Source organism: Dipodomys spectabilis, unplaced genomic scaffold (assembly GCF_019054845.1).
Source record: "Dipodomys spectabilis isolate Male_0828 unplaced genomic scaffold, ASM1905484v1 ptg000652l, whole genome shotgun sequence".
In the NCBI taxonomy this organism is placed as follows: Eukaryota; Metazoa; Chordata; class Mammalia; order Rodentia; family Heteromyidae; genus Dipodomys; species Dipodomys spectabilis.
Genome location: NW_024871329.1, coordinates 199,788 through 220,453, shown reverse-complemented (window position 1 = coordinate 220,453; position 20,666 = coordinate 199,788). Strand labels below are relative to the sequence as shown.

The window sequence follows — 20,666 nt, the reverse complement described above, 5'->3', positions numbered from 1 at the left end:
AGCGTCTGTGTGTTGCATCATTTGGCTTTATTATTTGTTCAGGTCCAGGGACTTGAATTCAGGCCTGATCACTGTCCCCGGGCTTTTGTGCTCAAGGCTAGTGCTCTACCACAGCTCCAGTTCCAGTTTTCTGATGGTTAACTGGTGATGAATCGCTAGAACTTTCCTGCCCAGGTTGGCTTTGAGCCATGATCCTCAGATGTCAGCCTCCTGTGTAGCTAGGATTACAGGCAAGAGCCACTGGTCCCAGCTTGTGTCTTAGGTTATTTTAAAGGACCTTCCTTGTTTTTGTTTAAAATGCTTAATTTGTTTTGTTTTTCTAATTCTGGAGCATGTGGAATATAATGGGCACTGCTGGGTGACAAATCTGAGCTGGTTGGACATCAGTGGGAGCTGCTCGGTGACACGTCTGTGATTGGTGGACACTTTCCCCATGTTTTCTTCTCTTCAGTAATTGGTGGATTTTAGTGGGACCTTCACATGGTGGCTCTTGTGTGTGTTGTAATCCTGTTGGGTTACTTTGTTTGAGGGTGTTATAGGCTACTGGGATGCTTGCCCTGGTACAAGAGAGGTGGGAGGAGGGAGGGAAGGAGGGAAGGAGAAAGGAAGAAAGGGAGAGAGGGAAAGATAGAGAGGCAGGCAGGCAGGAAGGGTGAACGGGGCTGTCTTGGGAGGTGGCAGCACTATTTCTCATTCCCCCAGGAATGGGTCCACTGCCGTGCCACACTCTTGCCTACATTTGCTGCTGTCAGTTTGGGATTTTGGATTTTGGCCACTCTAATAGGTGTGTAGTTGTGTCAAGTGGTTACTTTAATGTGCACTTATCAAGTGATGGAGCATCTTTGCATGCACCTCTCGGCCACCTGTGTGTCTTCTGTGGTGCAGTGTTTATCCACCCTTTTATATTTTTGGTTCAGGTTGTTTTCTTATGCTTGAGTGTGAACAGGTCTTTGTAACTATGGGTAGCAGCTTTACCACAGGAGTCTCTTGCAAATATTTTTTCTGATATCTCTTTTCCTTCAAGTGGTTTCTTTCTTGATTTCAACTTACAATCGCTCCAACCAAGAAACCAGTAGGTCCAGGTTGTCCACTAGAGAAGTCTATGAAAATGTTCAAAAATGAAAAGAATAATGGTTCTACACAGCTCCTCCCACAACGCGGGGTAGGGGAGATTCATCAATACACTGAAGTCCAAACCTAGGGCATTTCAGAAAGCTATGCAGCAGGATAATGTGTTACGACAGGGCTGGCTTTCCCCAGGAATGCAAGGCTAGCTCAGTCCTGGAGAGTCAATCAATACAACAGGAAAAGGAAGGATTGTGGTAGTACCGATGGATACTCTGGGAAACTACAGAACTCAACACCAAGTCACCATTTGTGATTTGTTCTTTTTTTATTTTATTTTATTTTATTGTAAAGATACTGTACAGAGGCTTACAATTACATGAGTAAGGTAATGAGTACACTTCCTATTGAGCATTGTTACCCCCTCCATTGTTTTCCCCCTACCATTCCTTCCCTCCCTACCTTCCCGGAGGTTCTTTTTTTTTTTTTTAATTGTGATTAAGTGATTACATAATTTCCCAATTTCACAGTATTGTGGATTAATGATGCTCATTTAAAGTCACAAGTTCATTCTAACTTTCCTAGAGCATATTGTTTATCACAGTCTATAGGATATAACGGTGTACAGGTATACATATACATGTGATCAGCAGCATGGGGATATTTAGTAGTGGTTCGACCAGATGAGTGGGAGTTCTTTGTTTCTTAACTCCTATTAATTTTGTCACATCATCTAACATTTTGGATTTAGCATGGACTTATCAGGGAGACAGTGTACTGTTTGTCTCTTTGCTCTTGGCTTACCTCGCTCAACATGATTCCTTCTAGCTCCATCCATTTCCCGGCAAATGCCATTATTTTGTCATTTCTAATGGCTGCATAATATTCCATTGTGTATAGATACCACAATTTTTGGATCCATTCATCTGTGGTGGGACATCTGGGTTGTTTCCATATCCTAGCTATTGTTAACAGTGCTGCAATAAACATGGAGGTGAATGTGTCCTTGTATATTGGTTCCTGTTGTTCAGGGTAGATGCCTAGAAGTGGTATGACTGGGTCATAAGGGAGGTCAATATTTAGCTTTCTGAGGACCCTCCAGACTGCTTTCCAAAGTGGTTGTGTAAGTGTACATTCCCACCAGCAGTGTAAAAGAGTTCCTCATTCTCCACATCCCCTCCAGCATTTGTCATTGGCTGATTTGTGGATGTGGGACATTCTGACTCGGGTAAGGTGGTATCTCAGGGTTGCCTATTTGCATTTCCTTCACCACCAGGGATGATGCACATTTCCTCATGTGTTTCTTTGCCATTTTTATTTCTTTATTTGAGAAGTCCCTCTTTAGTTCCCTTGCCCATTTAGTAATTGGTTTGTTAGGTTTGGGAAGGATTAGTTTCTTGCGTTCCCTGTATATACAGGATGTTAACCCCTTGTCTGATATATTGCTGGTAAATATTTTTTCCCAATTAGTTGGTTGTCTTTCTAGCTTGGTTGCGATAGATTTAGCTGTGCAGAAGCTTTTTATTTTAAGGTAGTCCCATTTGTCTAGTCTCTCTCCAATTTGTTGTGACCCTGGGACTCTGTTCAGGAAGCTCCTTCCTGTGCCTATTAGTTCAAGTGTCTCTCCTACTCTGTTCTGCAGTAGTTTCAGAGATTCAGGTTTAATGTTAAGGTCTTTAATCCATTTTGAGTTGATGTTGGTGCATGGTGACAAGCTAGGGTACACTTTTAGTTTTCTGCATGTAGCCGCCCAGTTTTCTCAGCACCAGTGGTTGAAGAGGCTGTGTTTCTTCCATTGTATGTCTTTGGCTCCTTTGTCGAATATCAGCTGGCTTTAGGCCTGTGGATTTATTTCTGGATCTTCTATTCTGTTCCATTGGTCTTCGGGTCTGTTTTTGTGCCAATAACATGCTGTCTTTGTTTTTATAGCTCTGTAGTAGAGTTTGAAGTTAGGCATGGATATCCCTCCCATATTGTCTTTATCCCCTAGAATTGTTTTGGCTATTCTAGGTCTTTTGTTGTTCCATATGAATTTTTGGACTGTTTTCTGTATTTCAGTGATGTATGTCATTGGGATTTTAATAGGAATTGCACTGAATTTGTATATTAATTTTGGAAGTATTACCTAAATCTTTACTATATGAAGTTGGCCTATCCAAGAGCATGGGAGGTCTTTCCATTTCCTAGTGTCTTCTGAAATTTCTTTCTTTAACTTTTTATAGTTTTCATTAAATAGTTCTTTTACATCTTTGATTAGGTTAATTCCTAAATATTTTATTTTTGGGGAGGTTATTGTGAATGGGGTTGCTCCCTTTATTTCCCTCTCTTCTTGTACATTGTCAGTATACAGGAAGGCAACTGATTTTTGTGGGTTGATTTTGTATCCTGCTGCTTTGCTGAAGTGATTTATGATTTCTAAGAGTTTGGGGATGGAGTTTTTGGGATCGTGAAGGTATAGTATCATGTCGTCTGCAAAAAGGGATAGTTTAACTTCTTCTTTCCCTATGCGGATCCCTTTAATGTCTTTTTCTTGCCTTGTTGCCATGGCTAAGGGTTCCAGGACTATATTGAAGAGGAGTGGAGACAGTGGGCATCCTTGCCTTGTTCCTGATTTTAGGAGAATTGGTTGTAGCTTTTCCCCATTAAGTATTGGCTATTGGTCTGTCATAAATGGTTTTTAGTGTTTTTAGAAATGTTCCTTCTATTCCTATTTTCTCCAGAGCTTTTAGCATGAATGAATGTTGAATTTTATCAAAGGCCTTTTCTGTATCGGTGGAGATAATCATGTGATTCTTGACCTTGGCTCTGTTGATATGCTGGATTACATTTATTGACTTACGTATGTTAAACCATCCCTGCGTCTCTGGGATGAAGCCTACCTGGTCATAGTGTATGATTTTTCTTTTATCTGTTTCTGGATTCTGTTAGCTAGAATCTTGTTAAGGATGTTTGCATCTGTGTTCATCAGGGAAATTGGCCTGTAATTCTCCTTTTTGGTTGGGTCTTTGCCTGGTTTGGGGATGAGTATGATATTGGCTTCGTAGAATGAGTTTGGGATAGCTCCCTCCTTCTCTGTTTCTCTGAAGAGCTTGAGGAGTATGGGTGTTAGTTCTTCGTTAAAGGTCTTATAGAATTCTGCTGTGAATCCATCTGGTCCTGGGCTTTTTTTTGTTGGAAGACTTTTGATAACTTCCTGTATCTCATTGTAGGATATTGGCTTGTTTAATTGGTTCACTTCTTCTTTGCTCAGTTTGGGCAACTTGTATTTCTCTAAAAATGTATCCATTTCTGCCAGGTTTTCTTCCTTTAGAGAGTATAACTTTTGAAAGTAGTCCGTGAGAATTGTTTGGATATCTTGGGTACGTGTTGTGATTTTTCCCATGTCATCCCTAATCCTGTTAATATGGGTTTCCTCTCTTCTTTTTTTAATTAATCTTGCCAACGGGCCATCAATTTTGTTTATTTTTTCAAAGAACCAGCTTTTTGTTTGGTTTGTTTTGGCTATAATTTTCTGATTTTCTATTTGGTTAATCTCTGCTCTTAATTTGGTTATCTGACTTCATCTAGTAACTTTAGGTTCCATTTTTTCTTGTTTTTCTAGCTGTTTTAATTGCAACATGAGATTATTTACTTGGTCTGTCTCCATTCTCTTGATGTGGACACTGAAGGCAATAAATTTGCTCCTCAGGACTGCTTTTGCTGTGTTCCACAAGTTTCTTTGTGAGGTGTTTTCATTTTCATTGAGTTGTAGGAAATGTTTTATTTCTTCTCTGATCTGTTCTGTTACCCAGGCATTGCTAAGGAGTGTGCTGTTCAATTTCCATGTATTAGAGAAATTTCTGTGGTATGCTTAGTTATTGAGAACCAGCTTGATTCCACTGTGGTCAGATAGGATACAGGGGATTATGTTGATCCCTTTGTATTTGCTTAAGTTCCTTGCAGGAACTATGATATGGTCTATTTTGGAGAAAGTTTCATGAGCTGCTGAGAAGAATGTGTACTGTGTTGTATTAGGGTGAAATACTCGGTAGATGTCAGTTAATTCCTCTTGAAGTATGGCCTCACTTAATTCGGTAGCTTCTTTGCCAATCCTCTGGTTGGTAGACCTGTCCTTTGGTGAGAGTGGCGTGTTAAAGTCTCCTAGTATTATCGTATTGGGATCTATTTTATTCTGTATGTTTGAGAGCATTTGTTTAACATATCTGGGTGCACCAATATTTTGGGCATATAAGTTGATGATGGTAATATCCTCCTCTTGGATTGTTCCCTGTATTAATATGTAGTGTCCGTTCTTGTCTTTCTGTACTCATTTTAATGAAAAGTTTATTTTGTCAGATATCAGGATAGCTACCCCTGTTTTCTTACTGTGGGCATTTGATTGGTAGATCTTTTTCCAACCCTTTACTCTGAATTTGTTTCTATGTTTGGCTGAGAGGTGGGTCTCCTGAGGGCAACAGATGGATGGGTCTTGTTTTCTGATCCAGTCTGCAGTTCTTTTCCTTTGGATTGACGAATTAAGCCCATTAATATTAAGAGAAAGTATAGAGAGATGCATTGTTGTCCCTGCCATTCCGTTTTCCTAAGTTTTTCTTCTTTCCTTTCCTCCTGTGCTTGATCAGTTAGACTTTGAGTAATGCCTGTGTGGGGCAGGTCCCAGTTCCTGGTTGCTCTCTTCAGGTTGTGTCCCCCCTCTTAGAATTATTTGTAATGCTGGCTTAATGTTTATGTATTCATTTAGTTTTTCTTTGCTATTAAAAATATTCAGTTCTCCATCGAATGTGAATGCTAGCTTTGCTGGGTATATCGGTCTGGGTTGGCAGTTATTGGCTCTCAGGGCTCATATAGTGCTTTCCCAGGCCTTTCTTGCATTCAGTGTTTGTGTGGAAAGATCTGCAGTGATTCTAATCTTTTTCCCATTGTAGTATAGCTCCTTCTTCATTTTTGCTGCATGCAAGATTGTTTCCTTATTATTCAGATCTATCATTTATACTATACTGTGTCTAGGAGTGTTTCTCCTGGGATCTTCCTTGTTGGGTGTTCTATATGCTTCTGTTATGTAGGTAAGATGTTCTTTTTTGAGGTGGGGAAAAATTTCACCGATTATCTTGTTGAATAGGTGTTGCATTCCCTTGCTCTGAAATTCCTCACCTTTGTCCACTCCAATTATACGAAGGTTAAATTTCTTGGCATTATCTGCTTGCTCTTGAATTTCCCTTTGGCTTAATTTGAATGATTTTTCCACATCTGTCACTTTTTGGTCCAGTTGGTGTATTCTGTCTTCTGTATCTGACACTCTACCTTCCATTTCGTTCACTCTGTTGACAGTGGCTTCTATTGTGGTTTGCATGGAGGAAATGGATTCCTCTATGGATTCAATGTTGGTTCTCAAAGAACTGATCTCACCTCTTAATGAGGTACGTATTACCTCTAATTTGGCATTTATCTCACTTCTTCTTACTGAGGTTTGTGCAGCATCTATTTTTTTCATGCATCTCCTGCTTGACATCCTGTATCTCTTTTGATAGTTCATCCTTGTACTCTTTCAATTTCTGATCTATTTCTCACTTTATTTCTTGAGTCATTGCCTCCAGCAACCCTTGGATGTAGCTTTTGTCTTCCATTCATGCCTTGCTCCCTCTGGGGCTCTCCCCTGTGTGTCTGCTGGCTATTGATTTTCGCATGGGAGTTCAGGAGACTAATCTCCAATTTTGTTTTGGTGTGTCTGTCTTTGCTTCGTTGCTGATTCTGTATTGGTAGAGAGAGTGTGTGCCTGATCTGATTTCTGTTGGGGTCCTACCTCCAGCTGCTGGTCTGACCTAATTAGAATTCTTGGCTCTCTGCTGTAGATCGCTGGCAATTCCCGCCTTTGGAATGATTGAGCAGCCTAGACTGCTCGTGTTTGCTCCTAAGGGTGCTCTGGGCCAGATTGGATGCTCTGGATGTACTCTTCCAGATGCTGGAGAATACTATGGGCTCCTGATGGTTTTTTTTTTGTTATTTGTTTGTTTTTTGGGCTGGTTGTGGGCTTGAACTCTAGGTTTGGGTGCTGTCCCTCAGCTCTTCAGCTCAAGGCTGGTACCCTACCATTTGAGCCACAGCACCACTTCTGACCCTTTTTGCTTATGTGATGCTGAGGAATCAGATCCAGGGCCTCATGCATACAAGACTATCACTCTACTTCTGAGCCGCCTTATCAGCCTGAGCTCCTGCTTACTATCAGGTGCTAGCGGCCTGTGTTGCCCAATTCCCAGCCTAGAGTATATGGGTGGGGTTTTGGTGGGGTTTGGGCTTCTCTTGTCTTGAGCCTCCAGGTCTTTTGTTGTCGCAGGCGTGCTTCCCAGGGGGTACAGTTCCCTGTTTTTCTCCCCTCTGCTGAGGCGTATGCTCAGCTTTTGACTTCAGTTAGGAGGAGTTGGTTGTATTGTTCAGGCGCCAGATTCCCAGGCCTGGTTCTGGCCCCCACCTGGAGTGTGCCGGTTGGGCCTGTGCTGCTGTGTATACCACCTAGGTTATGCAGCCTGGGGTACACAGTTCAAATTTCTTCTACTGTTGGTTGTCTTGACCCAGGGGCGCTGTTCCTGGCTTGGGTGCTTAAGCTCCCTTCCAGGGGCACTCTTGCTCTAGCCTGGCCAGCTGAGTGTGCTCCACGGGCTGGTGGAGCTCTCGAACAGTTCCCAGTTTTATTGGGTCCTGTGGTGTGGGTGTTGGGGTAGGGAGTCTGAGTTAGGGTCTGGGGATTCCCTCCAGCTCTGGTCTCCCTTGAGGGATACACTGTCCCCTGTGGGGTACTCAAACTGGAGCTAGTTGTTTCTGTGTGGTGTAGGTCATCAGTTGTGGTTGCAATCCAAGTTCTGTTGGGGTGGTTGCGGGCTGGGCTGGGCAGTGGTGGCTCTGTATGATTCTCTTCTGTCTCTGCCTCTGTCGAAGCTGTCGGGTCCACAGTGTCCACGCTCAGGCGGCTTCTGCACGGGTGGTCTGCAGGCAGCCCCCTGTGCCTCTGGGACCCCAGCGCCCCCCTCCGAGTCGTCGCGGTGATTTGTTCTTTATAAACTAGGAACACATGGATCAGTTTACTCTGTAACTTGGTACAAAGAATTTCACAAAAACTGATGGCTGGTGGTGACCCATGCCACCCAGCTCCTTGGAAGGTGGAGATCAATGTTCAAGGACAGCCTCCCACAATATGAGAATCCATCTGCATCAGCAGGCTGGGTGCAGCTGTGCAGACCTGTGACACAGCTGTTTGAGAGTCTGTAGGGAGCAGTATGGCCATCCAAAGTCAGCCCTGGCCAAAACTCAAGACCCTCCCTGAAAAAATAACCTAAAGCAAAAAGAGATGGGCCATCTGCCAAAGAAGCAGAAAGAGGAAGAGGAGGAGGAGAAAAAGGGAGGAAGAGGAGGAGGAAGAGGAGAGGGCGGAAGACTCATGGCTGACATCATTCCAGGCTGTCCACTAAGGACAGGCCTGGAGCTGCAGGCCTCCCTGCCGTCCCACAGCCCACAAAGGGCTGCCAGAGAGACAAGACCAGGAAGGAAATAGAAAGCCACCTTCTGGAAGGCACAGTCTGTGTGTCTGGCAGGGGACCTGGTTGGCCTCAAGAATAGAGGGTGGAAGGATGGGAACTGAAAACAGCAAAAGCAGCTGGTCAGTGCTATTCCAGTGTTCTGTAGGAAGCAGTGGGGTTGGGTGTTTTAGTTTTTCTTCTATCCATAAGTCTTAAACTCTGGGTCTGGGCTCTGTCCCAGGGCTCCTTTGGCTCAAGGCCAGCACTCTACCACTTGAGCCACAGCGCCACTTGAATTGAGTTCTGTCTATGTGGTACTGAGGAATCAAATACAGGGATTCATGGATGTGAGGCCAGCACTCTACCACTAAACCACATTTCCAGCCCTGATGTTTTAATGTTAAAACATCTGATTTACACGACAATAAAATGTGACAATGTTGATATGAATCACAAAAACCCAGAAGGAAGAGATGGCCTGAGATATGAGGAGTCAGGGGCTGGTGGGTGGCTAATTGATGCCACACCCAACAAGACCAGTCCTGACCTCCGGGGGCCTCTGTGGTGGGAGGGAGGGAAGAGAAGAAAGGTGAGCATTACACATCTCACGCCTCATACTTAACGGAAAAGCTAAAGACTGGCTACTGGCCTAAACACACAAGGGAGAAATGTTTGCTCTTTAGAGGAAAAACTGTGCTGCTTATTTGTGTGTGTGAGGGCAGTACTAGAGCTTGAACTTGGGGTCTGGGCACTCTCCCTGAGCTGTTTTTGCTCAAAGCTGGTTTCTACCACTTGAGCCACAGCTCTAGTGCTGGATTTTGGTGGTCCATTGGAGATATGCATCTCATGGACTTTCCTGCCAGGCTGGCTCTGAACTGTGATCCTCAGATCACAGCCTCCTGGGTAGGTAGGACTACAGGCATGAGCCACAGCAGGTCACATTCTATGGTCCTGCGCTAAGACAGAATTCACACATGCCATAAAAGGAAAGAAAGGCTGACTAATCGACTTCATCAATATTAAACTCTTCTGTTTGCTAAAATACGGTCAAAATCACAAAAAGCCAGACCCAGTCCAGTAGAAAATGTGTGACCAAAGTAGCTGTATCCAAACCATGACTCCACACGCCCGTTCCAGTGGCTGACGCCCAGGGCTGCATGTCAATCATGAAGGAGGATGTGGGGCCCTGTGGAGCGAGGGAAGGGCTGCCGCCACAGAACCTTCTGGGAAAGGGGCACGTTAGGGAAACCAGCACATCGCCGGCCATCAGAAAGAGCGCCCAGCCCGGCCGTGAGAACCAAGCGCACCTGCTCCAATGGCCCAGGCCACGAAGAAAACAAGGCCCTTGCGTGCTGGCAGGGATGCCAGCAGCCGGACTCTCGGAGCCTGCTGGACAACCGCAAGACGGCCTGGCCATCAGGAGGCCGCGTGGCGGTGTCTGTGAAGCTCAGCACGCAGCGGCGTAGACCCAGCCCCCATGCACGGGTATTTAGTCTAGAGAAATGAGAACTCATGACCATGCCAAAACCCGTGCACAGTGCTGTTTGTGCAAGCTGGCTTGCAACACCACAAGCCGGAGTCCAGCACTGAGTGGGGACCGTGGTGCGCCCAGCCCACACAGAGTTCCCCTCTGAGTAGTGACAGCCCTGGCAAACACGGGCGCCATCTTGGCGGAATCCCGAGTGTCTGCTGAGCACAGAGGCGGCCGCGCAGGCTGCGGTGAGACCACGCCACGCTGTGCCCGGCGGACGCCCGGCGGTGTACACAGCGCGGTAGTGTGGGTGCGGAGGGTGTGTGCGCAGGCCCTTTGGGGAGGTGGGTTCTGGTGGCCGTGGCGGTGCATTCATGACTGTGTGCTGTCAGCTCTCAGCTGCAGCGCAGTGGCGTGGGGGGCTCGGGTCCGGGCGCAGGTTCTGTGTCACCAGCCAGGACCGCGTGGCGCTCTCCCCGCGTTGGGGTTGCCTTCCTCTGGCTGTGTCCTGTGCGGGGGCTGTGTGCGCTCCACAGCTCTTGTGGCCATGAGATCTGGACGCTGTTACCTCCCTCGCTCTGGTAGGCTGTGGGCTGTGGGCCGGGGGCCGCAAGGAATCCAGCATTTCTCCCGGACAGTGGAGATTTCAGGGGCTTCGTGTACTGCAGACCCCAGCCTGCAATGCGAAAGTTGGGCGTCCATCTCTTTCTGGAGCCTGGAGCCTTTTCTTTCTGTGCTGGGCCTCGGATGGCAGAGGCGCTGTCATTTTTACGTCTCTGGGGGCCTCTGTGTGACTGAGACCCTCATGCTCCCCCCAACACACCCACTGAAAAGCTGCCCTCTAGAAGAATCCGCTTCCTCCCTGGAGTTCTCCTTCATCTTCACCTCCGACAATCAGTACTGGGCTTGACAACTTGTGTCTGGGGCGTCTGCTCCTCCGTCCTTCTGCCTCCTCCCCTGCCCATCGGCCCCGGTTGCGGCGCACCGCTCTGTGTGGCTTAGGCGCAGGACCGGACCTCCCGGCCTCTCCCCTCCAGGCCCAGCAGGTCTTGGTAGCCGAGCAAGGTCATCCTGCACCGGCTGTGGCCCAGCGCACAGAGGCTCGTCTGCGCGGCCTTTCCCTCCCTATGTGTTTGTGCTGTGCCGGCAGAACAGGGCCTTGTGTAAATACACCAGAATTAATGAGGACCCAGAAGCCAGCGCAAAACAGTAACAAGGAAGGGCCACCAACAAGGAAGGGCTGACGCCTGGAGTGTCCGGCTGAAAACACCTGACCTGTATAAAAGCCCAGGAGCCCAAGCACCTCACACTCACTCACACTCACTCCCACACTCACACCTCCCGCTCCTCCCAGCCCCGCCGCCTTGGCCGCCTCCACCATGTCCGTCTGCTCCGACGCCTGCATCCACGCCTCCTGGCAGGTGGACGACTGCCCAGAGAGCTGCTGCGAGCCCTGCGGCGCCCCCAGCTGCTGCCAGCCCCGCGGCTGCGCCCCCGCCCCCTGCCTCACCTTCCTCTGCTCCCCAGCGGGCTGTGCGTCCAGCCCCTGCTGCCAGTCCGTCTGCGCCAGCTGCTGCACACCCTCCTGCTGCCAGCCGTCTAGCTGCCAGCCCTGCTGCTGCCCCTGCTCAGCCGGCCAGCCGTCCTGCTGCGTGCCTGTGTGCTGTAAGCCTGTGTGCTGTGAGCCCGTGTGCTGCAGACCCGTGTGCTGCAGACCCATGTGCTGTGAGCCCGTGTGCTGCACACCCGTGTGCTGTGAGCCTGTGTGCTGCAGACCCATGTGCTGTGAGCCTGTGTGCTGTGGGGCTTCCTCCTGCTGCTGCCAGCCGTCCAGCTGCCAGCCCTGCTGCCGCCCCTGCCCGTCCTGCCCGCTGTCCTCCAGCGTGTCCCTGCTGTGCAGGCCCGTTTGCAGGCCCGCCTGCTGCGTGCCCACCTCCTCCTGCTGTGCCCCCTGCTGCCAGCCCGGCTGCTGCCGCCCGGCGGCCTCGTGCGTGTCCCTGCTGTGCCGCCCTGCCTGCTCCCGCCAGGCCTGCTGTGGCGGCTCCCCAGGCCAGTGCAGCTGCTGATGGGCACGGCCCGGGGACAGTGGGCCTTTCCCTATCATGAAGACATGCAGAGGTGCCCTAGCTGTCCACTGAGCTGACCTGATCATCCTCTCCCTCCTCCCTGTTCTCTCCTTCCTCCCCCCTCCTCTGCTCCACCTCACATCACCTTGACTGCCAACATTATCAATAAACTCACAGATCACCACATCTCCTGCTCTCCTTGTTGGGGTTTGAGCGGACGTCAGCTCGCAGGCCACGGCCTCTAGGAACAAAGGTGGGACTCAGGGCCACGTCTACTCCAAGGGGAGCTGCTCTGTGAGACCCCACCACTCACAGTCACCCCTGGCCACTGAGCAGTGACCCAACGCGAGTGCTGCTGGCGGAGGCTGGGCCACCGCTACCGGGTGCCTGGCCCGTCCCGCTGCGGTGTCCAGCAGAGGGGACATTCGTCCTGGCAGTGCCAACAGAACTGGGCAGGCCTCACAGAGCAAATGTCCCGGGACCCTGCCACACATCTGGGGAAGTAGCATGTCTGCACCTGCACCTTAATTAAAGCCCACACGGGGCTGGCGGCTCAGGCCAGTGCAGCTGTGTCAGCCGCCCGCACGCCGGGCCTCCCGCTGGGTGTGATGAACTCTTCAGTTCTCTAGAATGTTCTCCTGTGGACATCACCCCACCTCAGATGGGCTGGCCTCTCAACGTCTGTGTGTTGCATCATTTGGCTTTATTATTTGTTCAGGTCCAGGGACTTGAATTCAGGCCTGATCACTGTCCCCGGGCTTTTGTGTTCAAGGCTAGTGCTCTACCACAGCTCCAGTTCCAGTTTTCTGATGGTTAACTGGTGATGAATCCCTAGAACTTTCCTGCCCAGGTTGGCTTTGAACCATGATCCTCAGATGTCAGCCTCCTGCATAGCTAGGATTACAGGCAAGAGTCACTGGCTCCCAGCTTGTGTCTTAGGTTATTTTAAAGGACCTTCCTTGTTTTTGTTTAATATGCTTAATTTGTTTTGTTTTTCTAATTCTGGAGCATGTGGAATATAATGGGCACTGCTGGGTGACAAATCGGAGGTAGGTGGACATCAGTGGGAGCTGCTCGGTGACACGTCTGTGATTGGTGGACACTTTCCCCATGTTTTCTTCTCTTCAGTAATTGGTGGATTTTAGTGGGACCTTCACATGGTGGCTCTCGTGTGTGTTGTAATCCTGTTGGGTTACTTTGTTCGAGGGTGTTATAGGCTACTGGGATGCTTGCCCTGGTACAAGAGAGGTGGGAGGAGGGATGGAAGGAGGGAAGGAGAAAAAAAGGAAGGAAGGGAGGGAAAGACAGAGAAAAAGGCAGGCAGGCAGGCATGCAGGAAGGAAGGAAGGCAGGAAGGAAAGAAGGAAGGAAGGAAGGAAGGAAGGAAGGAAGGAAGGAAGGAAGGAAGGAAGGAAGGAAGGAAGGATGGGTGGGTGAACGGGGCTGTCTTGGGAGGTGGCAGCACTATTTCTCATTCCCCCAGGAGCGGGTCCACCACCGTGCCACACTCTTGCCCACATTTGCTGCTGTCAGTTTTGGATTTTGGGCACTCGAATAGCTGTGTACTTGTGTCAAGTGGTTACTTAATGTGCACTTATCAAGTGATGGAGCATCTTTGCATGCACCTCTCAGCCACCTGTGTGTCTTCTGTGGCAAAGTGTTTATCCACCCTTGTTTATTTTTGGTTCAGGTTGTTTTCTTATACTTCTTAAAAGGTCTTTGTAATTATGGGTAGCAGCTTTACCACACGTGTCTCTTGCAAATATTTTCTCTGACATCTCTTTCCTTCAAGTGATTTCTTTCTTGATTTCAACTTAAAATCGCTCCAACAAGGTCCAAATTGTCCATTAGAGAAGTCTATGAAAATTTCAAAGATAAAAAGAATGATGGTTCTATATAACGCGGGGGGTGGGGGGGGAAGGGGACATCAATACACTGAAGTCCAAACCTAGGGCATTTCAGAAAACTATGCAGCAGGATAATGTGTTACGACAGGGCTGGCTTTCCCCAGGAATGCAAGGCTAGCTCAGTCCTGGAGAATCAATCAATACAACCCGAAAAGGAAAGAATGTGGTAGTATGGATGGATACTCTGGGAAGCTACAGAACTCAACACCAAGTCACCATTTGTGATCTTTTCTTTATAAAGTAGGAACACATGGATCCGTTTACTCTGTAACTTGGTACAAAGCATTTCACAAAGACTGGCGGCCGGTGGTGGCCCATGCCTCCCAGCTCCTTGGAAGGTGGAGATCAATGTTCAAGGACAGCCTTCCACAATGTGAGAATCCATCTGCATCAGCAGGCTGGGTGCAGCTGTGCAGACCTGTGACACAGCTGTTTGAGAGGCTGTAGGTAGCAGTATGGCCATCCAAAGTCAGCCCTGGCCAAAACTCAAGACCCTCCCTGAAAATATAACCTAAAGCAAAATAAGATGGGCCATCTGCCAAAGAAGCAGAAAGAGGAAGAGGAGGAGAAGGGGAAACAGGAAGGAAGAGGAGGAGGAAGAGGAAGGGAAGAGGGAGGAAGACTCATGGCTGACATCACTCCAGGGGTCCAATTCAGAAGGCTGTCCGCTAAGGACAGGCCTGGAGCTGCAGGCCTCCCTGCCGTCCCACAGCCCACAAAGGGCTGCCAGAGAGACAAGACCAGGAAGGAAACAGAAAGCCACCTTCTGGAAGGCACAGTCTGTGTCTCTGGCAGGGAACCTGGTTGGCCTCAAGAATAGAGGGTGGAAGGATGGGAACTGAAAACAGCAAAAGCAGCCGGTCGGTGCTATTCCAGTGTTCTGTAGGAAGCAGTGGGGTTTGGTGTTTTAGTTTTTCTTCCAGCCCTGGGCCTTAAACTCTGGGCCTGAGCTCTGTCCCAGGGCTTCTTTGGCTCAAGGCCAGTACTCTACCACTTGAGCCACAGCGCCACTTGAATTGAGTTCTGTGTATGTGGTACTGAGGAATCAAATCCAGGGATTCATGTTTGTGAGGCCAGCACTCTACCACTAAGCCACATTTCCAGCCCTGATGTTTTAATGTTAAAACATCTGATTTACACGACAATAAAATGTGACAATGTTGATATGAATCACAAAAACCCAGAAGGAAGAGATGGACTGAGATATGAGGAATCAGGGGCTGGTGGGTGGCTAATTGATGCCACACCCAACAAGACCAGTCCTGACCTCCGGGGGCCTCTGTGGTGGGAGGGAGGGAAGAGAAGAAAGGTGAGCATTACACATCTCACACCTCATACTTAACGGAAAAGCTAAAGACTGGCCACTGGCCTAAACACACAAGGGAGAAATGTTTGCTCTTTAGGGGAAAAACTGTGCTGCTTATTTGTGTGTGTGAGGGCAGTACTAGAGCTTGAACTTGGGGTCTGGGCACTCTCCCTGAGCTGTTTTTGCTCAAAGCTGGTTTCTACCACTTGAGCCACAGCTCTAGTGCTGGATTTTGGGGGTTCATTGGAGATAAGCGTCTCATGGACTTTCCTGCCAGGCTGGCTCTGAACTGTGATCCTCAGATCACAGCCTCCTGGGTAGGTAGGACTACAGGCGTGAGCCACAGCAGGTCACATTCTATGGTCCTGCGCTAAGACAGAATTCACACATGCCATAAAAGGAAAGAAAGGCTGACTAATCGACTTCATTAATATTAAACTCTTCTGTTTGCTAAAATACGGTCAAAATCACAAAAAGCCAGACCCAGTCCAGTAGAAAATGTGTGACCAAAGTAGCTGTATCCAAACCATGACTCCGCACGCCCGTTCCAGTGGCTGATGCCCAGGGCTGCTGTCAACCACGAAGGAGGATGTGGGGCCCTGTGGAGCGAGTGAAGGACTGCCGCCACAGAACCATCTGGAAAAGGGGCACTTTAGGGAAACCAGCACATCGCCGGCCATCAGAAAGAGCGCCCAGCCCGGCTGTGAGAACCAAGCGCACCTGCTCCAATGGCCCAGGCCACGAAGAAACCAACAGGGCCCTTGCGTGCTGGCAGGGATGCCAGCAGCCGGACTCTCGGAGCCTGCTGGACAACCGCAAGCGGCCCGGCCCTCAGGAAGTAGACACAGGGCACAGTGACCAAAGAGACAGAAGACAGGGTCTCCACAACCAGACCTGCTGGTCACTCGGTACCGCGGGCAACGGGGGCTGCCCTGGCCGTGCTTCCCCCCGGCCGCGCTTCTCCCCCTCAGCCGCGCTTTCCCCGGCCCTGCTTTCCCCCTGGCCGCACTTCTCCCTGGCCCTGCTCCCCTCCCCCCCCGCCCCCACCCCCACTTCTCCCTCGGCTTTGCTAACTCCCGGCCCCACTTCCACTCGACCGCAATTCCCCCTGACCCGCTCCCCCCCCTCCCGCTACCCCCCCAGCTCTGGTCCCACCCCTCCCCGCTCCCTCCCTCCCCCCCCCACGCTTCCCTGTGGGGTGGGTGGAGCTGGCCCACGGCTCAGACCAGCACAGACGTGGTGCAGCTCAGCCACAAACGAGCAGCTGCCACGGAGCTGCAGAGAACCACAAACACAAACAAGAGCCGACACACAACCAGGAAGAGGAAGGACTCACGGAGCCCCAGCGGAGACAACACAACAGCTCAGCGGTGTATAAATGCTGACCTCTGAGTGCTTCCCTCACACACTCACACACTCACACCTCCCGCTCCTCCCAGCCCCGCCGCCATGGCCGCCTCCACCATGTCCGTCTGCTCCGACGCCTGCACCCACGCCTCCTGGCAGGTGGACGACTGCCCAGAGAGCTGCTGCGAGCCCTGCGGCGCCCCCAGCTGCTGCCAGCCCCGCGGCTGCGCCCCCGCCCCCTGCCTCACCTTCCTCTGCTCCCCAGCGGGCTGTGCGTCCAGCCCCTGCTGCCAGTCCGTCTGCGCCAGCTGCTGCACACCCTCCTGCTGCCAGCCGTCTAGCTGCCAGCCCTGCTGCTGCCCCTGCTCAGCCGGCCAGCCGTCCTGCTGCGTGCCTGTGTGCTGCAGGCCCATGTGCTGTGAGCCCATGTGCTGCAGGCCCGTGTGCTGTGAGCCTGTGTGCTGCAGACCCGTGTGCTGCAGACCTGTGTGCTGTGAGCCTGTGTGCTGTGGGGCTTCCTCCTGCTGCTGCCAGCCGTCCAGCTGCCAGCCCTGCTGCCGCCCCTGCCCGCCCTGCGCGCCGTCCTCCAGCGTGTCCCTGCTGTGCAGGCCCATGTGCAGGCCCGCCTGCTGCGTGCCCACCTCCTCCTGCTGTGCCCCCTGCTGCCAGCCCGGCTGCTGCCGCCCGGCGGCCTCGTGCATGTCCCTGCTGTGCCGCCCTGCCTGCTCCCGCCAGGCCTGCTGTGGCGGCTCCCCAGGCCAGTGCAGCTGCTGATGGGCACGGCCCGGGGACAGTGGGCCTTTCCCTATCATGAAGACATGCAGAGGTGCCCTAGCTGTCCACTGAGCTGACCTGATCATCCTCTCCCTCCTCCCTGTTCTCTCCTTCCTCCCCCCTCCTCTGCTCCACCTCACATCACCTTGACTGCCAACATTATCAATAAACTCACAGATCACCACATCTCCTGCTCTCCTTGTTGGGGTTTGAGCGGACGTCAGCTCGCAGGCCACGGCCTCTAGGAACAAAGGTGGGACTCAGGGCCACGTCTACTCCAAGGGGAGCTGCCCTGTGAGACCCCGCCACTCACAGTCACCCCTGGCCACTGAGCAGTGACCCAACGCGAGTGCTGCTGGCGGAGGCTGGGCCACCGCTGCCGGGTGCCTGGCCCGTCCTGCTGCGGTGTCCAGCAGAGGGGACATTCGTCCTGGCAGTGCCAACAGAACTGGGCAGGCCTCACAGAGCAAATGTCCCGGGACCCTGCCACACATCTGGGGAAGTAGCATGTCTGCACCTGCACCTTAATTAAAGCCCACACAGGGCTGGCGGCTCAGGCCAGTGCAGCTGTGTCAGCCGCCCGCACGCCGGGCCTCCCGCTGGGTGTGATGAACTCTTCAGTTCTCTAGAACGTTCTCCTGTGGACATCACCCCACCTCAGATGGGCTGGTCTCTCAGCGTCTGTGTGTTGCATCATTTGGCTTTATTATTTGTTCAGGTCCAGGGACTTGAATTCAGGGCCTGATCACTGTCCCCCCTGATTAACTGGTGATGAATTGCTAGAACTTTCCTGCCCAAGTTGGCTTTGAACCATGATCCTCAGATGTCAGCCTCCTGCATAGCTAGGATTACACGCAAGAGCCACTGGCTCCCAACTTGTGTCTTAGGTTATTTTAAAGGACCTTCCTTGTTTTTGTTTAATATGCTTAATTTGTTTTGTTTTTCTAATTCTGAGTGCATAGAAGATAATGGGCACTGCTGGATGACAAATCTGAGCTGGTTGGACATCAGTGGGAGCTGCTCGGTGACATGTCTGTGATTGGTGACACTTTCCCCATGTTTTCTTCTTTTCAGTAATTGGTGGATTTTAGTGGGACCTTCACATGGTGGCTCTTGTGTGTGTTGCAATCCTGTGGGGGTTACTTTGTTCGAGGGTGTTATAGGCTACTGGGATGCTTGCCCTGGTACAAGAGAGGTGAGAGGAGGGAGGGAAGGAGGGAAGGAGAAAGAAAGGAAGGAAGGGAAGGAAAGACAGAGAGAAAGCAGGAAGGCAGGCAGGCAGGCAGGCAGGCAGGAAGGAAGGAAGAAAGGAAGGATGGGTGGGTGAACAGGGCTGTCTTGGGAGGTGGCAGCACTATTTCTCATTCCCCCAGGAGTGGGTCCACCACCGTGCCACACTCGCCCACATTTGCTGCTGTCAGTTTTGGATTTTGGGCACTCGAATAGCTGTGTACTTGTGTCAAGTGGTTACTTAATGTGCACTTATCAAGTGATGGAGCATCTTTGCATGCACCTCTCAGCCACCTGTGTGTCTTCTGTGGCAAAGTGTTTATCCACCCTTGTTTATTTTTGGTTCAGGTTGTTTTCTTATCATTGAGTGTTAAAAGGTCTTTGTAATTATGGGTAGCAGCTTTACCACACGTGTCTCTTGCAAATATTTTCTCTGACATCTCTTTTCCTCCCTGTAGTTTCTTTCTTGATTTCAACTTAAAATCGCTCCAACCAAGAAACCAGTAGGTCCATGTTGTCCATTAGAGAAGTCTATGAAAATGTTCAAAGATGAAAAGAATGATGGTTCTACACAGCTCCTCCCACACGCGGGGTAGGGGTGATTCATCAATACACTGAAGTCCAAACCTAGGGCATTTCAGAAAACTATGCAGCAGGATAATGTGTTACGACAGGGCTGGCTTTCCCCAGGAATGCAAGGCTAGCTCAGTCCTGGAGAGTCAATCAATACAACAGGAAAAGGAAGGAATGTGGTAGTACCGATGGATACTCTGGGAATCTACACAACTCAACTCCAAGTTACCATTTGTGATTTGTTCTTTTTTTATTTTATTTTATTTTTTATTGTAAAGATACTATACAGAGGGTTACAGTTACATGAGTAAGGTAATGAGTACACTTCCTATTGAACATTGTTACCTCCTCCATTGTTTTCCCCCTACCATCCCTTCCCTCCCTCCCTTCCCCGAGGTTCTTTTTTTTTTTTTATTGTGAATAAGTGATTCCATAATTTCCCGAATTTCACAGTATTCTAGAATAATGATGTTCATTTAAAGTCACAAGTTCATTCTAACTTTCCTGGAGCAAACTGTCTATCACAGTCTATAACATAACGGTGTATACATGTTATGCACCATACATGTGATCAGCAGCATGGGGATATTTAGTAGTGGTTCAACCAGATGAGTGGAAGTTCTTTGTTTCTTAAGTCCTGTTAATTTTGTCACATCATCTAACATTTTGGATTTAGCATCCACTTATCAGGAAGACCATGTACCATTTGTCTCTTTGCTCTTGGCTTACCTCGCTCAACATGATTCCTTCTACCTCCATCCATTTCCCTGCAAATGCCATTATTTTGTCATTTCTAATTGCTGCATAATATTCCATTGTGTATAGATACCACAATTTTTGGATCCATTCATCTGTGGTGGGACATCTGGGTTGTTTCCATATCCTAGCTATTGTGAACAGTGCTGCAATAAATATAGAGGTGCATGTGTCCTTGTATATTGGTTCCTGTTGTTCAGGGTAGATGCCTAGACATGGTGTGACTGAGTCATAAGGGAGGTCAATATTTAGCTTTCTGAGGACCCTCCAGACTGCTTTCCAAAGTGGTTGTATAAGTGTACATTCCCACCAGCAGTGTAAAAGGTTCCTCTTTCTCCACATCCCCTCCAGCATTTGTCGTTGGCTGATTTGTGGATGTGGGACATTCTGACTGGGGTAAGGTGGTATCTTAGGGTTGTCTTTATTTGCATTTCCTTCACCACCAGGGATGATGCACATTTCCTCATGTGTTTCTTTGCCATTTTTATTTCTTCATTTGAGAAGTCCCTCTTTAGTTCCCTTGCCCATTTAGTAATTGGTTTGTTAGGTTTGGGAAGGATTAGTTTCTTGCGTTCCCTGTATATACAGGATGTTAACCCCTTGTCTGATATATTGCTGGTAAATATTTTTTCCCAATTAGTTGGTTGTCTTTCTAGCTTGGTTGCG

General features: G+C 49.6%; 3 protein-coding genes across 3 annotated transcripts in view; all 3 read left to right on the top strand.

The window, feature by feature from the left end:
- The window catches only part of Tspear (thrombospondin type laminin G domain and EAR repeats), a 114,992-nt gene that overhangs the window by 33,954 nt on the left and 60,372 nt on the right, over positions 1-20,666 (top strand). The window lies entirely within an intron of this gene.
- Positions 9,747-12,107, top strand: LOC122101294 (keratin-associated protein 10-3-like). The gene is made up of 4 exons (XM_042671646.1): positions 9,747-10,055; positions 10,796-10,938; positions 11,396-11,761; positions 11,816-12,107. Exons 1-4 carry the CDS (start codon positions 9,747-9,749, stop codon positions 12,105-12,107), a joined length of 1,110 nt encoding a protein of 369 aa, XP_042527580.1.
- On the top strand, positions 16,770-17,441 carry LOC122101302 (keratin-associated protein 10-3-like). The gene has a single exon (XM_042671658.1). It carries the CDS (start codon positions 16,770-16,772, stop codon positions 17,439-17,441), a length of 672 nt encoding a protein of 223 aa, XP_042527592.1.

What these genes read in the sequence shown, in the direction of transcription:
- LOC122101294 (XM_042671646.1), top strand. Translation starts at nt 9,747, where the DNA reads ATGTGGGGCCCTGTGGAGCGAGGGAAGGGCTGCCGCCACAGAACCTTC. An exon ending in GACCCAGCCCCCATGCACGG is followed by an intron (nt 10,056 to 10,795) that starts GTATTTAGTCTA and finishes CTCGGATGGCAG; the next exon opens with AGGCGCTGTCATTTTTACGT. An exon ending in CCCGTGTGCTGCAGACCCAT is followed by an intron (nt 11,762 to 11,815) that starts GTGCTGTGAGCC and finishes TGTGTGCTGCAG; the next exon opens with ACCCATGTGCTGTGAGCCTG.
- LOC122101302 (XM_042671658.1), top strand. Translation starts at nt 16,770, where the DNA reads ATGGCCGCCTCCACCATGTCCGTCTGCTCCGACGCCTGCACCCACGCC.